The sequence below is a fragment of the Phaseolus vulgaris genome, chromosome 7 (assembly GCF_051622355.1).
Source record: "Phaseolus vulgaris cultivar YP4 chromosome 7, ASM5162235v1, whole genome shotgun sequence".
NCBI classification, from domain to species: domain Eukaryota; kingdom Viridiplantae; phylum Streptophyta; class Magnoliopsida; order Fabales; family Fabaceae; genus Phaseolus; species Phaseolus vulgaris.
Genome location: NC_143504.1, coordinates 53,491,871 through 53,515,696, shown reverse-complemented (window position 1 = coordinate 53,515,696; position 23,826 = coordinate 53,491,871). Strand labels below are relative to the sequence as shown.

At 31.4% G+C, this 23,826-nt stretch overlaps 3 protein-coding genes across 6 annotated transcripts; 2 read left to right on the top strand and 1 right to left on the bottom strand.

Annotated features, from left to right (window-relative positions):
- Positions 1 to 304: 304 nt before the first annotated feature.
- LOC137830226 (uncharacterized) lies at positions 305 to 1,324 on the bottom strand. Its single transcript, XM_068637419.2, has 2 exons — positions 1,122 to 1,324; positions 305 to 1,053 (listed from the first exon to the last, which is right to left on the bottom strand). Exons 1-2 carry the CDS (start codon positions 1,179 to 1,181, stop codon positions 523 to 525), a joined length of 591 nt encoding a protein of 196 aa, XP_068493520.1. The 5' UTR covers positions 1,182 to 1,324; the 3' UTR covers positions 305 to 522.
- Positions 1,325 to 10,804: 9,480 nt separating this feature from the next.
- Positions 10,805 to 13,984, top strand: LOC137830222 (uncharacterized). Of its 2 annotated transcripts, XM_068637415.1 has the most exons (9): positions 10,805 to 11,039; positions 11,145 to 11,275; positions 11,365 to 11,450; positions 11,869 to 11,963; positions 12,473 to 12,569; positions 12,936 to 13,050; positions 13,138 to 13,292; positions 13,396 to 13,521; positions 13,645 to 13,984. In XM_068637415.1, the coding sequence occupies exons 1-9, from the start codon at positions 10,858 to 10,860 to the stop codon at positions 13,867 to 13,869; spliced, it is 1,212 nt and encodes a 403-aa protein (XP_068493516.1). In that variant the 5' UTR covers positions 10,805 to 10,857; the 3' UTR covers positions 13,870 to 13,984. The 2 variants fall into 2 exon arrangements, with proteins under 2 accessions (XP_068493516.1, XP_090160564.1); XM_090304438.1 differs by lacking the exons at positions 10,805 to 11,039; positions 11,145 to 11,275; positions 11,869 to 11,963 and having other exon boundaries at positions 12,285 to 12,569.
- Positions 13,985 to 15,971: 1,987 nt separating this feature from the next.
- On the top strand, positions 15,972 to 22,258 carry LOC137830221 (uncharacterized). Of its 3 annotated transcripts, none has more exons than XR_016523036.1 (13): positions 15,972 to 16,257; positions 16,530 to 16,667; positions 16,847 to 16,928; positions 17,119 to 17,195; positions 17,839 to 17,948; positions 18,689 to 18,809; positions 19,894 to 20,010; positions 20,119 to 20,210; positions 20,481 to 20,547; positions 20,649 to 20,727; positions 20,791 to 20,890; positions 21,239 to 21,382; positions 22,004 to 22,258. XR_016523036.1 is itself a non-coding variant. In XM_068637414.2 (13 exons), the coding sequence occupies exons 1-13, from the start codon at positions 16,042 to 16,044 to the stop codon at positions 22,142 to 22,144; spliced, it is 1,476 nt and encodes a 491-aa protein (XP_068493515.1). In that variant the 5' UTR covers positions 15,972 to 16,041; the 3' UTR covers positions 22,145 to 22,258. The 3 variants fall into 3 exon arrangements, 1 of the variants encoding a protein (XP_068493515.1); XM_068637414.2 differs by having other exon boundaries at positions 20,799 to 20,890; XR_016523037.1 differs by lacking the exons at positions 21,239 to 21,382; positions 22,004 to 22,258 and having other exon boundaries at positions 20,481 to 20,663; positions 20,799 to 20,887.
- Positions 22,259 to 23,826: the final 1,568 nt, after the last annotated feature.

Genomic DNA, 23,826 nt, shown 5'->3' with positions numbered 1-23,826 from the left:
TATAAAAAGAATAATAGTGAACATCTGCAGAAAATATAAAGCATATCATTATCCAAATATTCAACGTTAGACATCTAAAGTTTTTTTTTTTAATCAGAAAAAAGACAACTAAAGTAATCCGTTTCTAAAAACTCAAAAAGTTGGTTACTCAAAAGACAAAAAGGTAACAGACAAGTCATAAGATTTATTGTTTGGGTGTGGCAAATGAAAAAACACAGGATAATAAATAAGAAGTTGGAGAAAAAATGCACTAACCTATAATATCATCTTGCGACATGTTTGCTGATCCCTAATTTCCTTGTACTAAAACAGACAAAGACAATTCAAAATTGATTAGTTAGTAAACCAGATCCTTACAGCAAATGTCAGGAACATATTTCTATGCTAAAACTGAAATTAAACTAGCACATTGCGTTCGTCAACAGTCATAAGCTGATCATAACAACAATCCACTGCAAGGCAACAGAACTAAACAAACTACGGAGAAAAAAATTTTATCACACGACAAAAACTGGTTTCATTTCATTTCCTAGCTTTCTTCTTGTCCTTGGAAGGTTTAGGAGTGATCTTGCGTTTGGCAGGTGATAAATTGGGCTTCTTCTTCATGGCCTCGGGGGTCTTCACCTGACTCAAACGCTTCACTTTCCCTCCTCCGGAGGCTGCCACCGCCTCCACATATTTCTTCATGTTGGGGGCTTGCTTCAGTTTCCCTCCTCCAGAGGCTGCCACCGCCTCCACATATTTCTTCTTGCTGGGGGCTTTCTTCTTCAGAGCTTCGGGCGTCTTCACCTGACTCAGCTTCTTCGTCTTCTCCGTCACCTCCTTCTCTTTCGGAGCGGTTTTGGGGTTCTTGGTTTGCGTAGAAGAAAGCTTGTAGGAGTTCTTGACCTTGTAGAGCTTCTCCGATTTGACCAAACTTTTCAACTGAACGGAGAGAAGTTTCCGGAAGTTGGGAGGAAGAACTTTGCTGTGCTTGTCCTCGACGAACTTGGCTATCGCGGGTTGACTCGAACCCGTGCGTTCCTTCAACGACGTTATTGCGTCGGCGATCATCTAAAAAGAAAACCGTAACAAAATGAAAACGCTGTTATTAAAATCTGGAATAGGAGAGAGGGTAATACCTGGAAGTAGGGAGGGTGGAGCGCATCGGTGGATTTGTTCTTGCCATTTGCTTTTGCCATTTTTCTCGGAGAGAGGAGAGAACAAAATATGTTACAATGTAAAAAGGGATAAGTAAAGTTTCCGGTGTTACTGTTTTGACCCTGGCTAGGTTGGGAGTTGGAACTCGAAGGTGTGGAAAGAAAACAGTAACTGCTACGTGTCAGTGCCGAAAAAAGAGTTCACTTTATCGCCAAATTCTTAGTTTGAATTTCAATTTTCAATCAGAATTTGGCGGCTTAAATTGTTGGTATCATTGGGCAGCCAAAAATAAAAGAGCTTTAAAGTGGGCGTTTGTTTTTCCGAGTTTTGTGGAACTTGAAACTACCTTTTCTGCAGGTCGTGGTTGATATAGTAGGATGACAACGAAGTATGAGTACTTTTGTGGTTTTTGGAATGATATTTTCAATTTTACTGGAAATGGGCGACAAACTGGGAGGTGGATTTGGAAAATTTTCGTTAAGCTGAACCTTCTAAAAATTGGTAAGGGAGCTTCTTCAGAAAAGATCGAAATGGAGTATACGGTTCTATCACCTTCGTGTCAACCGTGGTGTCTTAGAGAGAGTCTTTTTTCTATTATATGGGGATGTACCGTTGACTGTCAAAGAAATTAAAGAATATTTGTTATTTGGATTTAGAGTTTTATGAAAAAAAAGATATCTTGAATTTATTTTCATTTATTTTATTTTATTTTATTATTTATAATATTTTTTATTTTTTATTATTGTAAGGTTTTTTAATATTAAAAAATAATATTTTTTATTTATTTATATAAGATGTAATTTATTTTCTAATTTTATAGTATATATTTAATATTTTAAAAATTATATTTGTTTTTATTTAGTTTTTGTTGTGTTTATGTTAATATATTTTTGTGTATAATTATTATGTTTATGAGTTATATATTATACTTTTATTGATGTAGTATTTTTTTCTTTTTCATTACTAGTTGCTTTTAATATTAAAAAATAATATTTTTTTATTTATATAAGATTTTATTTATTTTTTAATTTTATAGTACATGATTAATATTTTAATAAATTAATTGAAGTTTTATTTATTTAATTTATTGAATAAATTATTTTTTCTAATTATAATTTTTAAATTATATCTATTTATATTTAATACATGTTTATTTTTTAATTATAATTTTTAAATCTATAAATATGTGAAAGTTGTTTATTTTTTTAAAAAATAACTCATTTCATTATTAAATTTTTTTAATAGGCAAGAGTAAATTTGTAAAATAACATTTTACATCTTAAAAAAAATAAAATTCTTTCATACACAAATTCTCATAAACTTTTCCCACACATCCAAACAACCTCACTTTTTTTTTTCACATTTTCTTCTCACATCTTTACATGTTTACTTCTTCAAATCCTCACACATCCCCTCCCAAATCCAAACACACTCACTACAAGAAAATGATGAAATAGAAACCAATTTTTAGAGACCAAAATAATTAGTTGCAATAGTAACTAAATTAGAGACCATTTTGGAAACTAAAACAAAAATTGGTTTCTAAATTAGTTTATATTATTTTCTATTATTGTTAAATAGTTTCTAAATTGGTCTCTAATTAGCAACCAAGGTTTTAGAAACTAAATAATTGGTAGATAAAACATTGGTTGCTAATTATTTTGGTTTCTAAAAATTGGTTTCTATTTGATGATTTTCTTGTAGTGACTCTTCATGAAATTTTGGAAGTACATATAGCTTTAAAACATGAACAATTTTGATTTTTTTGAAGTTTTTGAAGGAGTTCATCCAGATTTCGACCGACCTTGGCTAGAACATTTAGTACTCACCGTAAGGCTAGGTAAAACTTTTCCTACCTCCACAATATATATGTAAAATTTTCCTTATTTCACACAAGGTAACCACCCATGAAATCACCGTTCTAACATGCCAAGTATATCAAGGTTGCCTTTATATTTAAATGAGCATATTAATTTCTATTTTGTTATTATTCTCATCCATGATTGATCACCTTGAACACAAAAATCAAATGGTAATGAAAAAACATGTGTAAAACGGTCACATTACCATATGCTTAACAACATATATACTATTTATTCATGTATGGAAATCATGTTTTGTGATTGGGTGTTCAACTCCGTTGTTATAAGTTTATGCCATTGATGTTTTGTTTATTCTCTATTTTAAAATATCAAGAATTAATTTAGTTAATGAAATATTATTGTGATAATGATTTATAGACGTTATATTTTACCTATTAGGTTGATTGAAACAATTTAAGTACTAATTAAATAATTAAAGAAATAAAAAAGGAAAGCATTTGATATCATATTAATAAACCGGAAAATTATTATTATAATTTAATATAACAATTAGTAATATTTTGTTACATATAGAAGAATAAATATGGTCAGACATGTTTCGATTAGAAGTGAGAATTTATACGACTATAAATTAATTATTTTAAAATATATTTGGTAAGAATTAGGTAAAGAGAATTTTGGAAATATTTTTAACATTTTTGTCAATGATGTTTATAATACACTTTCATAAGTTTATTGTGCCTTCGCAACCTCTGGTAATTTTTCTGAATTTTAAGAAGTTTTTTGTTATTCTTGAATGAATATTGTTTTCTATTGGTTCAATTTGTCATGTGTTGGATTTTATTTGGTTAAAATATTTAAGAGGAGATTATGCAAAACTAGAAGAAATGTTATGTTGGTTATATATGGTGTTTTATGATTTTTCCTTTACAATTCCAGTTAATAATTTTCTATTAATATAAACTATACACGGCAAGCTTTTTAAGTTTTACAATTTATAAAAATTAAAAAAAAAATTTATCATCCTGAAATTCTATGAGGATGTTTATAAATGTTTAAATATGTTTTTATTTTTATTAAGGTGAATTTCTTTTACTATAAACAAAGAATTATCTTTTATGATATTATATAGATTAGAAAACTTATACAAAGAATTTTTGAAAAAATAAATATAACTTACCTATTTATCCATACCTTTTTCTTCTCAAGTTTTTAAGAATATGTCATATTGTGTTATAAAAACTTACTATACAATGTTGTTCTTATTAAAGAAATAGTACAAAAGTAAGTGGAAGAGGAAAAAATAATGATGGAGGATTTAGGGTTTAGGGTGTTTAATATTCTACCATATGGTTGGAGGATAGTTTTGTTCAAAGGCAATTTGGAATTAACTTATCCCTTATATATATATATATATATTAACTTTTAAAATAAATTAAAATTAGTTTATATATAAATTACTCAGTAAAACTTGTTTTCAACTAGCTTATTCAAAATATATTTTTTTAATTCATATAGATTAGTTTTAGATTATAAATTAATTAATTTTGTTTTAAATTATTATTATTATTTTGATAAATTTTCTCCGCGTTCCAAAGTTAACTAAGAAACACTTGTTTCCTTTTTATTGGTTAAAACTAATTTAAAAAAGAAGAATAAAAAATTGACAGAAATTGATCAAATTCATTAACATTTTCTTGCTTTTTGTTAAAAACTCCTCTCCTACCGTTAAGCAATTTCCTTTTTCCTTTGGTACATAAGAGGGTTGCTGGTTAGAATATAATATTTTTTACGAAACCCTAATGGTAGTTTTTAAACCAGATATTGATTAAAGTATTTAAAACACCTATGTCTATGGTAAAATATTTAATTTAAATTATAAATAAAATTGATAGATGAAATTTTGATAAAATTATTTAATATATGTTAAGTAAAATATTTTTTAGTAACTTTTATAAAATTAACTTTTTGTTAAGTAAAATTATTCATATTATCACTTCAAAATAACTTATCCATATAAAACTTATATTTTTTTATTTTACCTTTTAGCCTAATAATAGAAAACTCAAATATATCCAAACATTATTTATTGTTATTTTTAAATTACTTTTACATTTGTTTTAAATTATTGATTAAATGGTACAGTGATATATTACTGTTTTAATTATTTTTTCATTTTTAATAAAATATTTATTTTTTATTGAGAAGTGATAAATATTTTTAATTATAATGAAAAATAAACTTTTTATGCAAATATCACTTGAGGTGTGTAATTTATATAAAAAAATTAGATTATAAAAATATAAATTTATAATATTAAAATATGTATTTTGCCTAATGTTGAGATTTAATTTAATAATTAATCCTATCTTTATTTGTATTTTGCAACTTACAATTAATTGATATGCTAATTACTTTTTTCAGATTTTGAAGCTCACTGCTGCATGAGATGCAAGATATATATAAAGAGAACAGATAAAGAGATATCACTCTGGAAGTTGCAGTAATTTATTTGATGGTACATTCAACAGTTATCAAAGACATGCACAAACCTAAACTAAACAACAAATTGACGCTTCAGTCAAGATACTTCTATTGTTTTTCATTTTCTTCCCTCTTCTCTTTCACAGTTTGTTTTCCTCGTTCACCGAGAGAGGAGAAGAATTATGGAAACAATAATGCATGTATCAGATGAACAAGTAATAAGGAAGGCAAAGAAGGAAGACAAAAATGAAGAATTGCAAGGAGAAGTAACTAGGGCTTGAAAAGTGTATCATCTTTGCACCGCTCATGATCCCGTCAAGATCTAGTGTTCCTGGAAGGTACGGAAGCCTCGGTGGCGATAAATATTTCGGTTCCTCTGGTGTCCCCGGTATAGGGGGTAGCAAGCAGTCAATACCTCCACCTCCACACGGTGGTCTTGGCGGCGGTGGACATTCAACAACAGCTGGTGGTGGTGGAGGTGATGGTGGTATCGGCGGCGGAGGTGAGGGTGGTGGAGGTGATGACGGTATCGGCGGCGGAGGTGAGGGTGGCAGTGGACAATTTATTTCTGGAGGTGGGGGTGGAGGTGGAAGCTCGCACTCATTGCACATTAATCGTGGAACTTGGTCTTTTCCCACTGCTGAGGTAGTTTGGGTGGCGGTGGCTAATGCAGGTGATGATAGGAGAAAAATAATGGAGGAAAAGGTGAAGAGAAGAGGAAGATTAGTCATGTTGTTGAATTGGAAATGGGTTGTTTCAGAGGGAATGAAAGTGAAGAAACAACGAGAAAGAGAAGAACACAGAGAAGAATGAAAGGGTTTTGGTTACGAGGTAGAGCGATATATGGTTGTGTATTAATGGCCGCACCATTTGTCGGTGTTTTATCCTCTACCATAGATATTGTCTCATCATCATCGTTTAACATTTCTCACAACAGTTAAAACAAATTATAACGATTTGTTTCTGTGGTAAGAGATGGACAAAAACCAGAGGAAGATATGTATGGGCTTTGTGAGATATTTTATAGGTTTATTGGCTGCATATACATATACATCGCATTCTTTATCACTGGCAATTTTAGAGAATCTTGTAAAAAGAAAAAAAAAACGTGTAATATTATTGCAGCAACTCTTGCTAAGCTAGCTAGCTGTGTACGTAAGTGAGTATGATATATTTCTATTTGTATTGATCCTATTATTCATAGTTTTGAAGAAGGAGAGTTGTCAATATGCTATTGGAGATTTCAAATTCAGAAAATGTTATAAATTCTTCTTGAATGAGCATTGAATGATATATGAAGAACCCATTTTCCTATACAACCATATTACAATTTCCAATAATATTATTTTAATATTCTTTTATATTATTTAATTACAAATTTATCATTTACTATATATTTATTTTTAAACCTCACATCATAATTTTACTATATTTTCTTTCTTGAATTATGTAACCACTACAATTGGTCCTGATGGTTTGGTAAGGAGTCTTACGATCTATTCCATTCTCATCACTGTATACAATTTTTTTTATCCAATTATATGTAAAAATAATAATTTAATAATACATTTTCAGTCAGATAAGCTAGCTTTTTTAATGATATGCCCTAAGTTTTATCACTAGTATTTATAATACCAACTTAACTCATAAAAGATTATAAATAAATATAAGAAAATTAATATTTTGACACTCAAATAATTATTTATAAGAACATGTCATTTAAATAAAAACTAAATTCACTACAAAAATAGTATCCGACAGAAAAAAAATGACCACAATAAAAAAGATGGGAACGTTCATACGTTATTTACGTTCGAATAGCATTGGTCAAAAAGCCTACCCTAAAAAGGTTGGAAACTACATAATTTAACATCGATCTTACAACGTGAGATCTATCTTTCAATGTGGGCCTAGTATCATATGATAAACGGACGCAAATCAAAAGAATAATATTGAATTATAAAATTTTAGAGTGGATTAAGTGAGCGCTATTGTTTTGAAAAAATAAATAAAGTTGGGCTAACCTAAATGAAAAAAAAGAAAGTTGAAAACATTGGTATATTTTAAATGTTGTTTGCTTTCTCATGGTTGAATTAAATGTTTCACTTGAATTCTAGGAGAATGTGTCATTTACCTCATAAATTGAAATACCATTGTTATCCAACAAATCTCCATTTGAAGTCTTATGTAACCGTCCTTCTTCTCTTGCAGATTTACCGGTCTTTGGTTGTGAATGTTACACGACCAATGTTCTTCCTAAACAAAAATTTGATCATCGTGCATCTATTTGTGTCTTATAGGGTATCCACATGGCCAAACGGGATATACATTTTATTTATTTATTTACAAACCAAAAAAATATCCATCAGTCATGACATATATTCCCTTACTTTATCACAATTCCGAATCACCTACACATTCCTCGGATGTTGCTATTCCAGAATCCTCATTCCCAGAAACAATCATACCATCCTCATCTCACTCTCCATTGCCTACTCTGTCTTCTTCCTCACCTTCCGCAACGTCAGAACCCTCCATTGTCACCAATTTCGACCCTCGATGAACCTCCTCTCCGCCGCTCCACTCGTCATATTCAACTTCTTTATGTCTTAAAGAAAATATGCAATGGATATTTTACAAAACATGGGATTATCAAGTGTGAAGGCAGAAAAATTTCTAATGGAGCAAAACTTAAAACTGACAAATGAAGATGCGAAATACTTCATGACCCGAGCAAGTATCGGAGACTGGTTAGAAGATTAATATACTTGACATATACCAGACCTGACATAGTATATTCAATACGTACCCTTAGTCAATTTACGAACACACCCCGAAAGCGACATTGGGAAACAGTGTTGCGGGTTCTTAGATATATTAAAGGGACGCCAGGTCAAGGTCTTTTTTCTACCATCTAAAAATAATTTAACTTTTAATGCATATTGTGATTCAGATTAGGGAGGAAGTCGTACTACAAGGCGTTATGTGTCTTATTTATGTGTTTTTCTAGGATCATCCCTCATCTCTTGGAAATTGAAGAAACAAACGAATGTATCACGTTCGTCGCCAAATACTTGTATGAAATTGGCTTGGTTGAGATATATGCTTCGGGATTTGAATGTTGAATTGCACAAATCGACTTCGTTATTTTGTGATAATCAACTAGCTTTATATATTGAAGCTTATTCAGATCTTCCCGAACTTACAAAACACATTGAGATTGATTGTCAGGAAAAAACTCCAAACAAGTGTGATTCATCCATGTTATGTTTCTACAACGGTGTAGTTGGCAATTATTTTTACAAAATCGCTTGGCAAGAGAGCAGCTTACACTCTCCCACTTGAGGAGAAGTATTAATGAAATTATATACCAGTTATTATATGATATAATTAATTATTAAGAAAATTATACATCAGCTATTATATGATATAATTAGTTCTTATATGACATAATCAGTTGATTAAATAGACATAATTAGGTTTATATTATTTCTTTGTCTATATAGTTACAATTTTGGAATAGATGAGATCAAATCTTTTTATATATACTACACTCTTTGATGCAAAACTAGCTTGTTTTGGCTTTTTTTTTTTGTAGTTGTGTATGTTGCGGAAGAGTGGACTTGAAAGTGACATCAATGGCTGAATTGAAGTGTGGTGAAGATGAAATGAAGAGGAGAGGTAGAGGCTTAGAAGAGGTGTGACCAACTTTTAAGAAGATTCAAGCAAAACACTAATAGAAGTGCAAACTTGAGAGTGAGAATTTGAAGAAAAATGAGCTAGCAACTTGGGCAACATTTCGTTATCAATTCAAATATGATTTTCAAGAGGGCTAGCACTTGTGTTTATAGTGCTCTGTGTAGCCAAGGTGCAAACTTTAATCCTAAAAACTCTCCACTCATAGAAGGACAAATGACTCTCTCTAATTGGAGCAAATCCTCTCCAATTAGAGGTTGACAAGTGTCCTCCTCTAATTGGAGAGAATCCTCTCCATTAAGGAGATGCCATGTGGACCTTCATGCCTTCCTTGTCACTCCATGCTTTCTATTTGCACTCTAGTAATTTATTTGTGCACCCTAGATGGTCTAGAGTTGCATTGGGTCCAAGGCTCAATTGTAACTCTAGCTAGACTCTTTCTTTTTCTATTTACACCCTTCTAATTGGTCCAATACATGACCCATGAAAATTGACTCAAGATAATGGCCAAAATACAAGCCCAAAATAAAGCATATACTACTTTTTACAAATTTATAAGGTTAGGAAATTTGGAAGAAAAGTTAAAAATTAATTCTCCATAAAAATAGAGTTTTATGAATTCCTTCTTTTTCCATTCTTCTAGCCATGACTCTAGTTAAAGACCCAATATGTGTTCTTCCAGATGGTCTTCCATCACTCTTTCAATGAGAATTCATTTAATTTAAAATCAATCTCTTTATTCTTGTTTACACAGAGTAAAAAAAACAGTAAACTTATGTTTACAGGCACAATTTAAAATAAAAATAAAAATATATAATATAATGTTAAACTTGTGCTTTTAATAAACAATTTAAAAAATAGTAGAAAGAATTTTTGGAAACACGATTGAAAGTACACTTTTCTTTATAAACTCCTCTTTCTGTGCAAAATTTACTTTTTTTCCTTACAAATTTTGTAATTTAACCATTTTGATAAATTTAATAAAAGATTACACCCTTTGTTAAATTAGCCAAAAACATATTTTATTTCCATTTATTCACATGAATAGGTTTTCCCCCTTATTTTATATACATCATCTTATTTTTTCCTTCTTTTTTTGTTTGTTTTTTTATCACACCTCCCATGGCATCTTAATATTTTGGGTGATGATAACTATTCACATTAAAAAATATTTTTCATTTAAGAACCCCTAAAAATAATATAATAATATTTTATATGAAAATATAAAATAAATTTACATAAATATTAATTTTAAAAATGATTAAGTTTGTGTTTTTAATTTGAGCCATTGATGATATAGAAAAAGATATTTTTGTAATTTTATATAAAAATTGAAATTTTAGAAAAAAAATTGTATATTGAAGTATAATTTTTTTTAAGAAGTGAGTTGTAGTTAAAAGCGGGTTCAGAGGTTTTCTTTTTAAACATTGTGGAACTATTTTTTTTTCTCATTTTATTAAAATGAGGTCATTTTTTAAAAAACTAAAAATTTGAGTAAGTCGTTGATGAAAAAGCCATGCCAATTTGATGAATCACGGAAGAAGTTCACACGATTTATCTAAATTTATAATTTTTAAAAAAATAAGCTCATTTTGTTAAATAGAAAAAAAATGTCCCAGTATGGTAAAAAAACCCGGTTCAGAGGCTAATCACTGTACAGATAAAGATAAGGCACGAGATGAAGTGCTAAGAAAGAGAAAAACAAATAAAAGCAATGGAAAGAAAGTTGTCACGCAGAGCAAAGAAGATCATACCCTCTTCCATTCAAGAACTCTCCCACCTCGCTCAGCGATGCAGCGCCATCAACCTCGCCGAGGGCTTCCCCGACTTCCCCGCCCCTCCCCACATAAAAATCGCCGCCGTTTCCGCCATCAACTCCGACTTCAACCAGTACAGGTTTCTTCACTTCACACAGCATCAAACAACTACTACCATAACCTAACTTCCTTGCTTAACTTCTGCATGTCTTCATTTTCCCAACAATTGATGAAATTAAACTAGGCACGTGCAAGGTGTATGCGACAACTTGGCCAAGATGATGAAGGAAAGGCATGGTTTAGATATCGACCCTCTTACGGACGTAGCTATTTGCTGCGGTCAAAGCGAGGCCTTTGCGGCTGCAATCTTTGCAAGTGTGTTCTGTTTTCTTGTTCTCGTAGCATTGTTAGTTTAGTTTACAAACTTTAAGGTTATGAGTTGTTGAATGTTCTGTTTCAAACAGCAATTGACCCGGGTGACGAGGTCATACTATTCGACCCTTCCTATGAATCATATGAAGGATGTGTTACCCTGGCCGGTGGAGTCCCTGTAAGCTTGCTATCTTCTACCTTGTTTATGTTTGTATCATATATTGTTACTCATGATTTATGAACAATGATTAGTAGTGTAGCTTTCTTTCTGTGGGTGTTGTGTCCATTTTTCTGTGTACAATGCATGTTCACCTGATTCAATGATCCTGTAGAGATTTACACAAGGAAAGAGAAAGAACTCAGATTATGAAGTGTAAAATTAGGGAATTTACTTTTCTTCAATGATGAAGAATGCAATGTTTTATATAGAGTATCATCCTCTAAATAACAAACACAATTTACACTAACACACTTGCTCTTAGCAGGTTCAGGATGTTTGTTGTCTTCGGATGTGTTATTGATACTACATTTTGTAATTTTTTGTTTGTCCTTTATGTGTGTAATGTCTCCTTGTTTTTGTAAACTTAATTGGACAGATTCACGTGCCACTTGATCCACCTCAATGGACCCTGGATTCAAGCAAATTACTCGGATCATTTACTGAGAGAACTAAAGTCGTAGTACTGAACAGGTTACAAATTCATTATTGCCTCCACTTTAGATAGACTTCATCCTCATCTGGGGAAGCCTCCTTCCTCAGATTAGTTCCCTTGATATCCTTCAATTCAACCATTAGATTAGCGATTCAGTGAATTTTTTAAAGTAAAGATGTGAATTATAAATGCTATTCCTATCAATTTATGGTTTAAGCTTGTAATCATTTTAAATTTTGCATGTTACAAATGATTCGAATTATCCATTCCCAAGTATTACGCATCTGATATGCCGAATTTTGCGGAGGCAATGGCAGTATTTCCTTTTTTTTATGTGGTTGCAAATTTCTCTTTTGCAGGCTTATTAGAAAGGGTTAAGCATTGAGGAGATGCTTGTTTTCCTTTCATTATTTCGGATGCTTGCAGCGACTGTTATAATAAAAGCAATCACACACTACAAATTTTTTTATTACACGTCACAAATGTCTGTTAAAAATGTTCAGTTTCATGACATGAAATACAAAATGCTGACAAAAAGTTTAAACAGTCCTCACAATCCTACTGGCAAAGTTTTCACAAAAGGGGAACTTGAGATTATTGCTGGAGAATGCTGCAGCAGGAATTGCCTGGCTATAACAGATGAAGTATGTACTCCTTTACTTTGTACAATTTCAGGATTTAAACATGATATTGTGGCATGAATTAAAAGAATTAGATATACACGTCTGATATATGATTCTTCTTCTGCCCTTGCGCGAGCGCACATGTGTGTGTGGTTTGAGGGGCACAGCTTAGGCATGCTAACTATCTCATCATAGTATACTTATTTTTTTCTATTAATTGATTTCTCTTGGAAAAGTAATCACTTTTATCTGCTTTTAACTTGGATTGTGGTACTTCTCTGCATGTTTTAGCATAAGCATAGAAGTTACTGGGAATTTAAAATATGCAAGAGTAGAGCATTTCTTTATATAATGTATGTTTTGCCTTGTTTTGGATTCTTTATGTAGGTATATGAACACATAACGTATGACAATCTAAAACATATATCCCTTGTCTCATTTCCTGGAATGCAAGAGCGGACTATAATAACATCTTCTTTGTCCAAAGCATTTAGTGTCACAGGTAAACACGTGAAAGCTGGAAGTTTTTTAGCTTTATCATTATTTCTATGAAGAACTAACTCACTGTTGATCTGTCATGTATCATCAGGTTGGAGGGTTGGATGGGCAATTGCACCAACTTTTCTTGCATCTGCTATAAAAAATATCCACATTAGACTTACAGATTGTGCTCCGGCACCTTTTCAGGAAGCTGCGTTGAGTGCTTTGAGAAGTCCTCCTGAATACTTTGAATCACTACGAAGTGTAAGAGATCAAATTACATTTGATGGCAGTATTCACTCTCCTCAGAACAAAATGCTATATTTCTTAATTGTCTTTTTCCTGGTGTTATTTTTAATCTATGCAGGATTATCAATCAAAAAGAGACTATATCATAAATTTGCTAGGGGGAGTAGGTTTCAAGATTGAGTTTATACCTCAGGGCTCCTTCTTTTTATTTGCTGAGCTTCCTGACAATTGTCTACTTTCAGATGTATGTGCACTCTTTACTCTCTTCTCTTGTGGATATTAGTGTAGTAACTATTCCTTGACTCCATATAAGTAACAATTTGATTGTTCTACTGTTTTCTAGCAATAAATGTTTTGTTGTTCACAGGTAGAATTTGTGAAGAAACTAATACTAGAAGCAGGGGTAGTGGCTGTTCCAGGACGAGGATTTTTTCATACAAACTTATCATCAGATGAAGTTTCTAACCTACGTTATTCCTACCAGAAGAGATACATCAGGTTTGCATTCTGCAAGAGCGATGCGACTTTAACTACGGTGGCAGAAAAACTGGGTAAGCTTTTGGATGCTAAAGGACATCTTGTGCTATATTAAATTTGGAGAAAGAATAATGTAATGACAGAAACAGAAAACTATGATTGAGGATGGTCGAATTAAGAAGCTTGTATTACAGATTAATTTTAGGAAAACTACTGCGAAATTTGCTAAACTTTTATTTTCCTTCCCTTTTTTTCCCAGCCTTAAATGACATGTAGTTGGATCATAGCAAAATCATGCAAATGCAGTACCAAGAGAAAAAAAAGTGTAACTTGTTTTATGCACCATCGCCACCTAGGTCATGATTAATATAAAGTTGTGGTTTTAATAACGGTCTTAAGAGAGCTTATTGTCTGAAAACTAGGACAAAAATAAATTTGGTAAAAAAGGTAAAATAATATTTAATGTATTTTTTAATGCATTAAATATTTAAAAAATATGATTTGGAATGGTTGACTGATCAATTTTTGACCGGTTACAGTCAAAGGATAAAAATATTTAAAAAGTTAGTTGATTTCACTCTCCAAATTGTATATTTTAAATTATAATCCAAGAGTGTAAATTGTTTGAGTACTATTGTATATTAGAATTAGATAGTACCATTGTATACTATAATTGAGTTCAAACTATTATTAGAAATAATTAATAGAAACTAAATTCAAACGGTTCAATTGATCATTTAATATAATATTTAAATATAATATTGAAGACACATAAATTATATTATAACTTAGTTATAGGTGTTATATGTTATTATTATACAATTCATTTATATCTCATTATAACTATTTAATTTTTTAATGATTTGGGTATCTATAAATATGGCATAAATTGAATTATATATATATATATATATATAAACAAAAAGTCAAAGAAAATCATTACTATTTTTTTTGACAAATCGAATGCAAAACAAAAGAAAAAAAAAATAGAAATCTTTAAAATAAAGAAGATACAAACTTTTAATATCTCAATTAGAACGGAAGAAAAATAATTATTAGTTAATGTAATTTTACAGTGAATTAATGCGAAAAACTACATATAAAAATATGATTATTGTGGATATATTCTCACTGATAAAAGACAAAATAAACTGATTAAAAATTTGTTTTTTCAAAACCTATATTCTCCGTTAAATTTTTACTTAAATACAAAAGATAATATTTTAATTACTATTCATTAAGAAATCACTCTTCCACCTAAGCAAATTTATTTGCTTCAACTCTTATTTACAAAAAAATCATCCATTTAATCACATTTATTAATAATTAATAATATAAACTATAATTGTAAAAGATTGGCCGATTATACTGGAGGCGTAGTCTCTTTCTTCATGCATCTCCATAACTCCTATCATCCCATTGTAAAAAGGCAAATTCTTCCTGCACCATATCAATTTTAACCTCCACCATATCAATTTTTTAAATTTCCAAAACTACCCTTATTCTAAATTAAAAAATCCAAAATAATAATTATAATTGAGAAATAACAAAATACATACTGGAAAAAAAATTCTGAACACAAAACTAAAAATACATTCTAGATTTTATAATTAAAAATTGTAATTTTTTTTCTCTTTACAGCTCTTGGATCGTAATATACTTCTAAATTTTACAATCTAAAATATTTTTTTAAAAATAGATTATAGATTACAGAATTAAGAAAGTACTATTGGATCCAAAAATCCTTTTCGGATTCTATACTTTAGAAATATGTTTTAAAGATAAATCATTCTAAATTATAGAATTTTAGATTATATAAGTTGGAATGTATTTTTTAAAAGAAATTCATTTTGAACTCTACAATCCAGGTTAATTTATAGTACATTCCATATTTTTTAGACAAATTCTTCCTATACATAACATTTTTCAACTTTAAAATTCAAAAAATAATCTTTATTCCAAAAATGAAAATCCTGAATAGAAAGTAATACATTCCGAAAAAATAGATCGGAAGAATTTTTTGTGTTCTGGATATAAAAATTTGGAAAAAAAAATCAGAAACCCATTTCAGATAAAAAAATCCGCAAAACAACAAATAATACATTAAGGCATTTTCATCTTTTCCATTGGAATTGGGTGCAATGATATGGTGCAGGGAGCAATTGTGCATTTTTTAAACTATGATACGGGCTTCAGCCCAAATACAGAAGCCCCACCTAACGGCAAAAGTACTAAAATAGCCTCGTGGGAGACTTGGAGTGGAACGAAGAGGAGTTCGTGGGAAGAAATGCCGAGTGAGGTAGATGATGGTGTTGCAGAAGAACAGGAAAGACCTCTCATCATCAACCATGATTTTGATTCTTCAATTCATATCCTTCATCAAAATGAAGACACTATCACTTCTTTGCCATTCAGTCACACGGACACGCTATCTTTACCCTCTCTTTCCGTTCCTAACCAACGCCTTGCTTCTCTCGATGTCTTCCGCGGTCTAACCGTTGCGGTTCGTCTCCGCTACTTCCTTCATCACTTCAATTACTTCATGTTTATCATTCAATCGAAAGCGCCACTAATTCAACACGGTTCTAAATACTTTTACTAGCTTAGCGTTAATTGCTTACCATCGATTAAACAACGCGAAGAAAATTAGCTTATAAGACAATTATTTTTTAATTTTACTGTCAGTTACTTACTTGTATCCATCTTGTGATTTCAATAACTGGATTGTAGTTGCTTCTTCTTGCATTAAAATGAATCTCTTAAACTCTGCTGCAGTTGATGATATTAGTTGATAATGTGGGAAGAGAATTCCCGTCCTTGAATCATTCACCATGGTTTGGGGTGACGCTAGCCGATTTTGTAATGCCATTTTTTCTCTTTGTGGTTGGCGTTTCGATTGCTCTTGTATTCAAGGTACGCAATCTCCCAAATTTTCGTAAAATTTACGAAACTCGTGTTCTATGCTGCGGGTTTGTACTGTATATCACTTAATGAGTGCTGTTTAGGGTTTATGGCTTTCTTATTTATAGGCGCTCAAATAATGAAATAACAATAACTTTGAATGAAGTTTTCGTTCTTGGACAATCTTTCAGAAAGTCTCTAGCAAACCGAAAGCCACGAAAAAGGTTGTATTGAGGACAATTAAGCTTTTCCTTTTGGGGCTGTTACTTCAAGGTATGCTACCCGCTGAAACTTGTCACGCAAGGTTCCCATGTATTCTTTTGAGCAACTTGTTATTCATTGTCCATATTATTTAAATCCAGGTTTTGTGTATTTGTAGTAATTCTCTCTCTATATGTATGTATAAGGGACGCAACTGAAAAAAACCCTTGCTTTAATGCTTTTGTCTGAAACTTATTCATAGGTGGGTATTTCCATGGACGTGGCAAATTGACGTATGGAGTTGATTTGAGCAAGATTCGCTGGTTTGGTGTACTTCAGGTAGCTGCTATCAGTAAATTTGTTAACCGTAACTTATTGCTTTTTTCTTTCGGTTATTTCTAATTCAGTAGGTTTTGTATTATTGTTGTACATGTAATTTTATTTATGATTCACTACATGCTGCTAACAATTGGCAGTTTAATTGGTATTTTGTCAAATAACTTATCTGTTTTATCTATAGGTTAATGAGTGATTTTCACTTGCTATCTTTATAATGTCACTTTTTGACTATAGTCAATGCTTGGTGAATTGTGTTGGGAAAGTACATCCAATGTTTTCTCAGTAATGTTTTATGTTAAGGATGGTTTCAGATTTGCGATAAGTAGAAGGGTCATATGTCATTGAAATTAGTTGTACTATTTTAGGATATAGGTATTACTGCTGAGAAAAAAAGGTTGACACTTAAGAAAATAATCAATCACCTATCACTTTAATTTTTATAAATGTGTCATCAGTTTGATGCATAATTTTTTTGTATGGTATCCAGAGGATATCTATTGGATATCTATTGTACTATTTTAGGATATAGGTATTACTGCTGAGAAAAAAAGGTTGACACTTAAGAAAATAAGCAATCACCTATCACTTTAATTTTTATAAATTGTCATGAGTTTGATGCATGATTTCTTTGTATGGTACCCAGAGGATATCTATTGGATATTTCTTGGCCTCAATATCAGAGATTTGGCTTGTAAACCATAATATTTTGGTTGACTCACCGGCAGCTTTTGTGAGGAAATACTCCATCCAGTGGTTAGTTTACTTTTCTTGTGTTTAGTTTTTTTCAGGGGATTGAGCTTGGCAATTAAAAGTTTAGATTTCTATGTTGAATATCACTATAAAATACACATAACAATGCCATGCTTTTGTCATTTTCTTATAAATGTTTGTATAGTAGATGATTTCTTTATGCTAATTCTCATACATACCGATGCAGATTCTGTCACCTGATTCATGAAATGATGCATATTACTTTGGGTTCTATAATGCTCTTAAGTTTTAATTTTTGACATTATGAAATGGACGTACTTGTCATGTGTCATGGATCTTTTTGATATACAGTTCACTATGCTGGATTTTAAGGTGAAAACTTGATTAAGATAAACATTTTTTTCTGCGTATTCTGATTTAATTCCAACTTTTGTTGATTGGATTTTAGTCTCTTGAGATGAAAATGTCTCAGCTATCATTAGAACCTGACAATTCAATATAAACTAATGCTACAACTTGCACCTGAACTTTGTTACAAAAGATTAATAATGGACTAGTTGTGAATCATGAAATTTTGACCTTCACATTGTTAGGCTAAATGCGACCTTTATTCAAAAGCCTAAACATATCTTTTATAAACTTTTCAAGCTACTATTTGCAAAAATAAATATATAAATGAAATTCAGGTTACATTAATGGATCCAAGATACTAGCTCTCAGCATCACTACCTTTGCTTGCCTTATGATATTCTTTGGCGCTGATTGCTTGTTTCTTTATGCAGGATGTTTTCTATCTTACTATGCTCTGTGTACCTTTGCTTGCTCTATGGTCTCTACGTTCCAAATTGGAATTTTGAACATTCTAATTTGCTTGGGCCCAGTCATTTATCAATTATCCAAAGTGTGAGGATTGTCACTGTTTTGTTGAATTCTGAAAGACATATGATAAATTTTTTATTTATTATTTCTTCTTGTGCACTTAACTCATGACTCATTGCATACAGTAGACAAAGTCAACATATAATTTGTTTTTTGTTGCTGATATCCTTTGTGGAATCTGTGACAAGTATATAACCCCTATACATCTCCAATTCTGGTAAAAAAGCGACTCTTAAAATATAGTAGGGAGGTTTTTGTTTGGACTCTGTTACATGTAATTTGGGTTATTATTGCTGATAGTCAATATAATTTATGAAACCCCTCCCTTAATTTTCAGAAAAAGAAACTCATAATTTTTGGAATTATTCATAAACTGTCTATTGATCATGGTTAATTCTCATAGATCAGAGTGTTTACAATTGTTGTATTTTGTTTAGAAATAGAATTGCATATTTAGTATCCCCTTCTGTTTGTTAATAAGTTGCTTGGTTAACCAATAAGAGCATTGTTGTGAACTTACAACATTTATAATTACATAAGCTAAACTATATGCTAGTGAAAACCTCTTTTTGTGACAAATCTATTTTTTATAATTCTAAAATTGGCCAAACAGTTACCTTGGAAATTTGCTTATACTATCAAGTAGTTGTTTAGTATTCGGATGGCATATAAGCTTCTGTTTTGTACTTCAAAATATCACAAACCCTCTCTTTGACTAATCCATGGATCTTCGCTTTTTAAAAGTCAAACTTTAATTTGCATTTAATAAAATGAACTATCGTAGACTAGCAGCAAAGCATCTTGCTAGTTAAAAATGATGTAGCGTACTTAATGAACTGAGAAAACAATAATCTAAAGAGATTATTATTCATAGATAATCCATAAATATTAGAGAATAGATGCAGATGTGTGTAGTGTCACATTATGATGATTGGCATTTAATTTCATTTTTCATAGATTATGATGGGTTGGTTTTCGTGATTATTATCATTTTTAAATTATGTGTTATTTTTATGACTCTCCCTAGCTACGGGAAAAAAATTGGTTTGTAGTTATGTATTTTTGTTATCATGGAGAATGAACTCAACATACCATATTTGTTTGTCAGGTTCATTGTGAAGTGCGGGGCAGTCTTGAACCTCCTTGTAATGCTGTGGGATTTGTTGATAGATTAATTCTTGGTGAAGATCATTTATACCAGCGACCTGTGTACATAAGAACAGAGGTTATTTATCCTCTCAGTGACACCTTATTCCTTTATTGAATCTACTGCCGCCTCAAATTTAATTTATCTTATCTGTTAAATGATCTTATTCGTGATTTTCATTTTCAGGAGTGTAGTGTCAACTCTCCTGACTATGGACCCTTGCCTCCAAATTCACCTGGATGGTGCCTTGCACCATTTGATCCTGAGGGTATTTTGAGGTGGAAAAACATTTCCTGCTCCCTCCTTTTATCCCTTCTTTTATAATTATTAGAGTGCCATTGAAAATGATGTTTTAAATCTTATAATTTGAGTCACCAAAAACAAGATATTTTATTGATTTTTTGGGGAGTACTTATTTATGTTATGTTAATATGTTTTCACTGTTCTCTCGTGTATTGGTATTTTTATCCTTGAGATTAGATTGGCATTGACAGCTTTAAAATATAATCAATGTAATGTCTGCTAATTAATTTTCTTTAATCTTCCAGTTCACTGATGGCCGTGATTACTTGTTTCATGGGATTGCAATTTGGGCGCATAATTGTACTTTTGCAGGTTTCGATTATGATTCCTTTATGATGCCTTAGGTGGAAGATTTAAATTTGTCCCTGGGATATGTCTATTTCTATGATTCAACTGGTGTCTTGTCCATTCAGGATAACAAGAAGAGGGTACTTCTTTGGTCTGTGTTTTCCTTCGCTCTATTGTTAGTAGGATACATTCTGGAGATTTTAGGTACTCTTCTAATTATAAGTTTCTTAATATAAAAAAAGGTTCTATTCTCTAACAGCAGAATAGTTTTTCAGGAATTCCTTTATCAAAAGCACTGTACACGTTAAGCTACATGTGCATAACAGCGGGGGCATCGGGCTTAGTCTTGACTGCCATCTATTACATTGTAAGTTCATCTTAGTGTTCTAAGTAGAAATAATTTATATCCCAGGAAAGCGGAGATTATAGGCAAATAAACAAAAGGTGGTAGGCCTTCATGCAGTTAATCTCCTACTCCCAATGGACAAATGTACATGTGTTTTGAGGGCCATTGTTTGGACCCATACAGCCCGATAGCCTTATGTGGTGCAGTTGTTGAGCCTATAAGCAGCCACCCACCCATTGTTGAGCCCATTTTTTAATCCAATTGAATCACTGCCAAAAAACATATTGACATTCTGTTCTTAATAGGGGACTATAATTGCTGGCTAATGTTTAAAAACATGCAACTTCATCGAAACATATTTTCTTGCAGGTTGACATAGAACATCACAGAAAGCCTACAATTTTACTGCAATGGATGGGAATGAATGCTCTTATTGTATATGCATTGGCAGCTTGTGACATTTTCCCAGCAGTTATCCAGGGTTTCTATTGGCATGCTCCTGAAAATAATTTGGTAATGTTTGTTTCCGATTGATTCTTTGAATATCTCCTCTTTTATTATAAGTTTATACCTAGAGCTTGTTTTTCCTTTGAAGATTAAACTTTTACTAATGAGAGTTAACATTCCCCATCCTAGATTTCTGTAAACTCCTCTTTGGAATTAGAATTAAACTGCTATTGCCCTGTCAAGTGGCATTTGCCCAAATACTAACCAAACCGTTTGCCTTCTTTGTTTGTGGAGGATGTGTAGATTATACTTGTTTGAGTACCTGGTGAATTTGGAATCATAAATTGCTTCACACTTGCTTTGTACGAGAAAAAAGTGACAGTGCTGAATGTACAGTGCAACCTATATACATAACTATTCACATATTTTGTCCACTGCAATTGAAATGATTCAAAGTATTTTTCACCCTCTACACAAGCAAAATGTAAACTAAAAGCTATTTAACTCCATTTTCATAGTCGAACAAATATAGCATGGTTTGTTTCCATATGGCGAGAATTGTGAAAACTACGTTTTTCTAGCATTCCTTAATTTGTCACAACTGCATTTTTGGTGGAGGGATATCGCTGCAATTACCTTTTTCATACTTAATTAGTAAATTTGGTTATTTGGTAATTTAATATGCAGGTTGACGCCACTGAAGCTTTAATGCAGGCCATACTTCATTCCGAAAGGTGGGGTACAATGGCCTTTGTAACGGTTGAGATTTTATTCTGGGGTATTTTTGCTGGTTTCCTCCACAAGAAAGGGATATATATAAAATTGTAATTGATGATGCAATCTCGCAAAAGGCAATGAATTGTACATATATATGTTCCTTGTGTATATCTTCCATTAGAAACTACCCATGCTTTTTTCAGTAACTACATATCTTGTTGGTTATATTTGTTGATTCGCCTATGACCAGTCAAAGTTGTCTTTCTTAACTTTACCTTGAGAGTGTCTGAAAGGCATTTACTTCCACTGTCTTGAAAATATTAATGCGAGTAAAATTCAGCATGCGACTGAAATAATGCTTAAATAATAATAGCTTTTGGACGTAAGCCCCCCAATACGATTAAGTTCCATTTTGCTTTACAAAACCAAGTTTGTTTAAGCGATTTGCCATTAATAGGGGGAGTAAATGTAGAGTTGACGAGGGTTACCCTTCGGCCAAGTGTTATTAGACAATTTCTTCCTGCATCATATCACTTTAACCTGCACCCTATATTTTTCAAATTTTTCAAAATTATCCTTATTCCAGATTTGAAAATCTAAAATAATAAATATAAATTACAAATAAAAAAATACATGTCGGAAATAAAGTTCAGAACACAAAATTGAAAATGCATTCTGGATAAGAATTTTCAAAATTCAAAAATGTGGTTTGGAAATTTAAATCTGGAATATTTTTGGAAATAAAGTTTTGAAAGTAATTTTTATCCACACCCTCTTTTTATTTATAGTCATTTTTGTATTTTTGAGGAGATTTTTGTCATTTCAAATAGCAGAGATTGGATGTTAGAATTGATATGGTGCAGGAAGAATTTGACGTGTTATTATGCTTAGATTTTTCATTAATGAGCCCAAAGTGAGGTTCAAGTTGTACCACAATACACGTAGTTGAGATAAATCTTTCTCTGAATCAGGCAAACTGTTTCTCACTTTGAATCCTTACCGTTTGCTTTATCTGAAAATGTGTTCAAGATAGAGTCAGTACAATAAAGTATGTGCTCTTTTCAGTTAAGATTCTGCACCACGCATACAGTGTTGATTCCTGTGACCACTAATTGAAGCTAAAGGTTTGAATTGGTAGATTAAAAACTGAGTTAATGCACACATAGTCTCACCTTTGTTGTTCGTTCTCGTGCCTTGAGCTTGAGGTCTTGTATTCATGCATGAAGATAAGGTTTAATGGTTGAAAAAAGAGAAGAGATACGTCCATAATAATTATCTCAACCACATAACCGACTATGTGTACGTGTAAATAGACATAATTGGTTATACCTTTCGTTCAAATTTATGTGTACGTGTAAATAGACATAATTGGTTATACCTTTCGTTCAAATTTATGCGAGTTTGTAATGTGGCATGACATGTCTTTAGTTCAAAATGATACATAATCAACTGAGTGTGTAATGTGAGATGATCAGTTCAATTCAAAACGATACATAATATTGCCTAACCGATTATGTAAATTTGTAATGTGGCATAATTGATTATGTCTTTAGTTCAAAATGATACATAATCAATTTTGAGTATGTAATATGAGATAATCAGTCAGTTCAAAACTATACATAATCGATCATAAACTTATTTTTTATATCATTTTCAATCCCATCTTTTTAGGTACATAATCAATTTTGAACTATATTTTATGAGAGAATATATTCCTGAGTTACTTATCATCATGTCGATAATCGATTATAATAATTTTTTGTTTTATTTTTCTCATTGGATTAGCTGGACCG

Coding starts and splice junctions, on each gene's coding strand:
- LOC137830226 (XM_068637419.2), bottom strand. CDS start 1,181: ATGGCAAAAGCAAATGGCAAGAACAAATCCACCGATGCGCTCCACCCT. Junction 1,054..1,121: donor TCCACCCTCCCTACTTCCAG/GTATTACCCTCT, acceptor TTTTCTTTTTAG/ATGATCGCCGACGCAATAAC.
- LOC137830221 (XM_068637414.2), top strand. CDS start 16,042: ATGCCGAGTGAGGTAGATGATGGTGTTGCAGAAGAACAGGAAAGACCT. Junction 17,949..18,688: donor AGGAAATACTCCATCCAGTG/GTTAGTTTACTT, acceptor TTCTTTATGCAG/GATGTTTTCTATCTTACTAT. Junction 20,548..20,648: donor GCATAATTGTACTTTTGCAG/GTTTCGATTATG, acceptor TTGTCCATTCAG/GATAACAAGAAGAGGGTACT.
- LOC137830222 (XM_068637415.1), top strand. CDS start 10,858: ATGGAAAGAAAGTTGTCACGCAGAGCAAAGAAGATCATACCCTCTTCC. Junction 11,451..11,868: donor CCCTGGCCGGTGGAGTCCCT/GTAAGCTTGCTA, acceptor TTAATTGGACAG/ATTCACGTGCCACTTGATCC. Junction 11,964..12,472: donor AAAGTCGTAGTACTGAACAG/GTTACAAATTCA, acceptor AAGTTTAAACAG/TCCTCACAATCCTACTGGCA.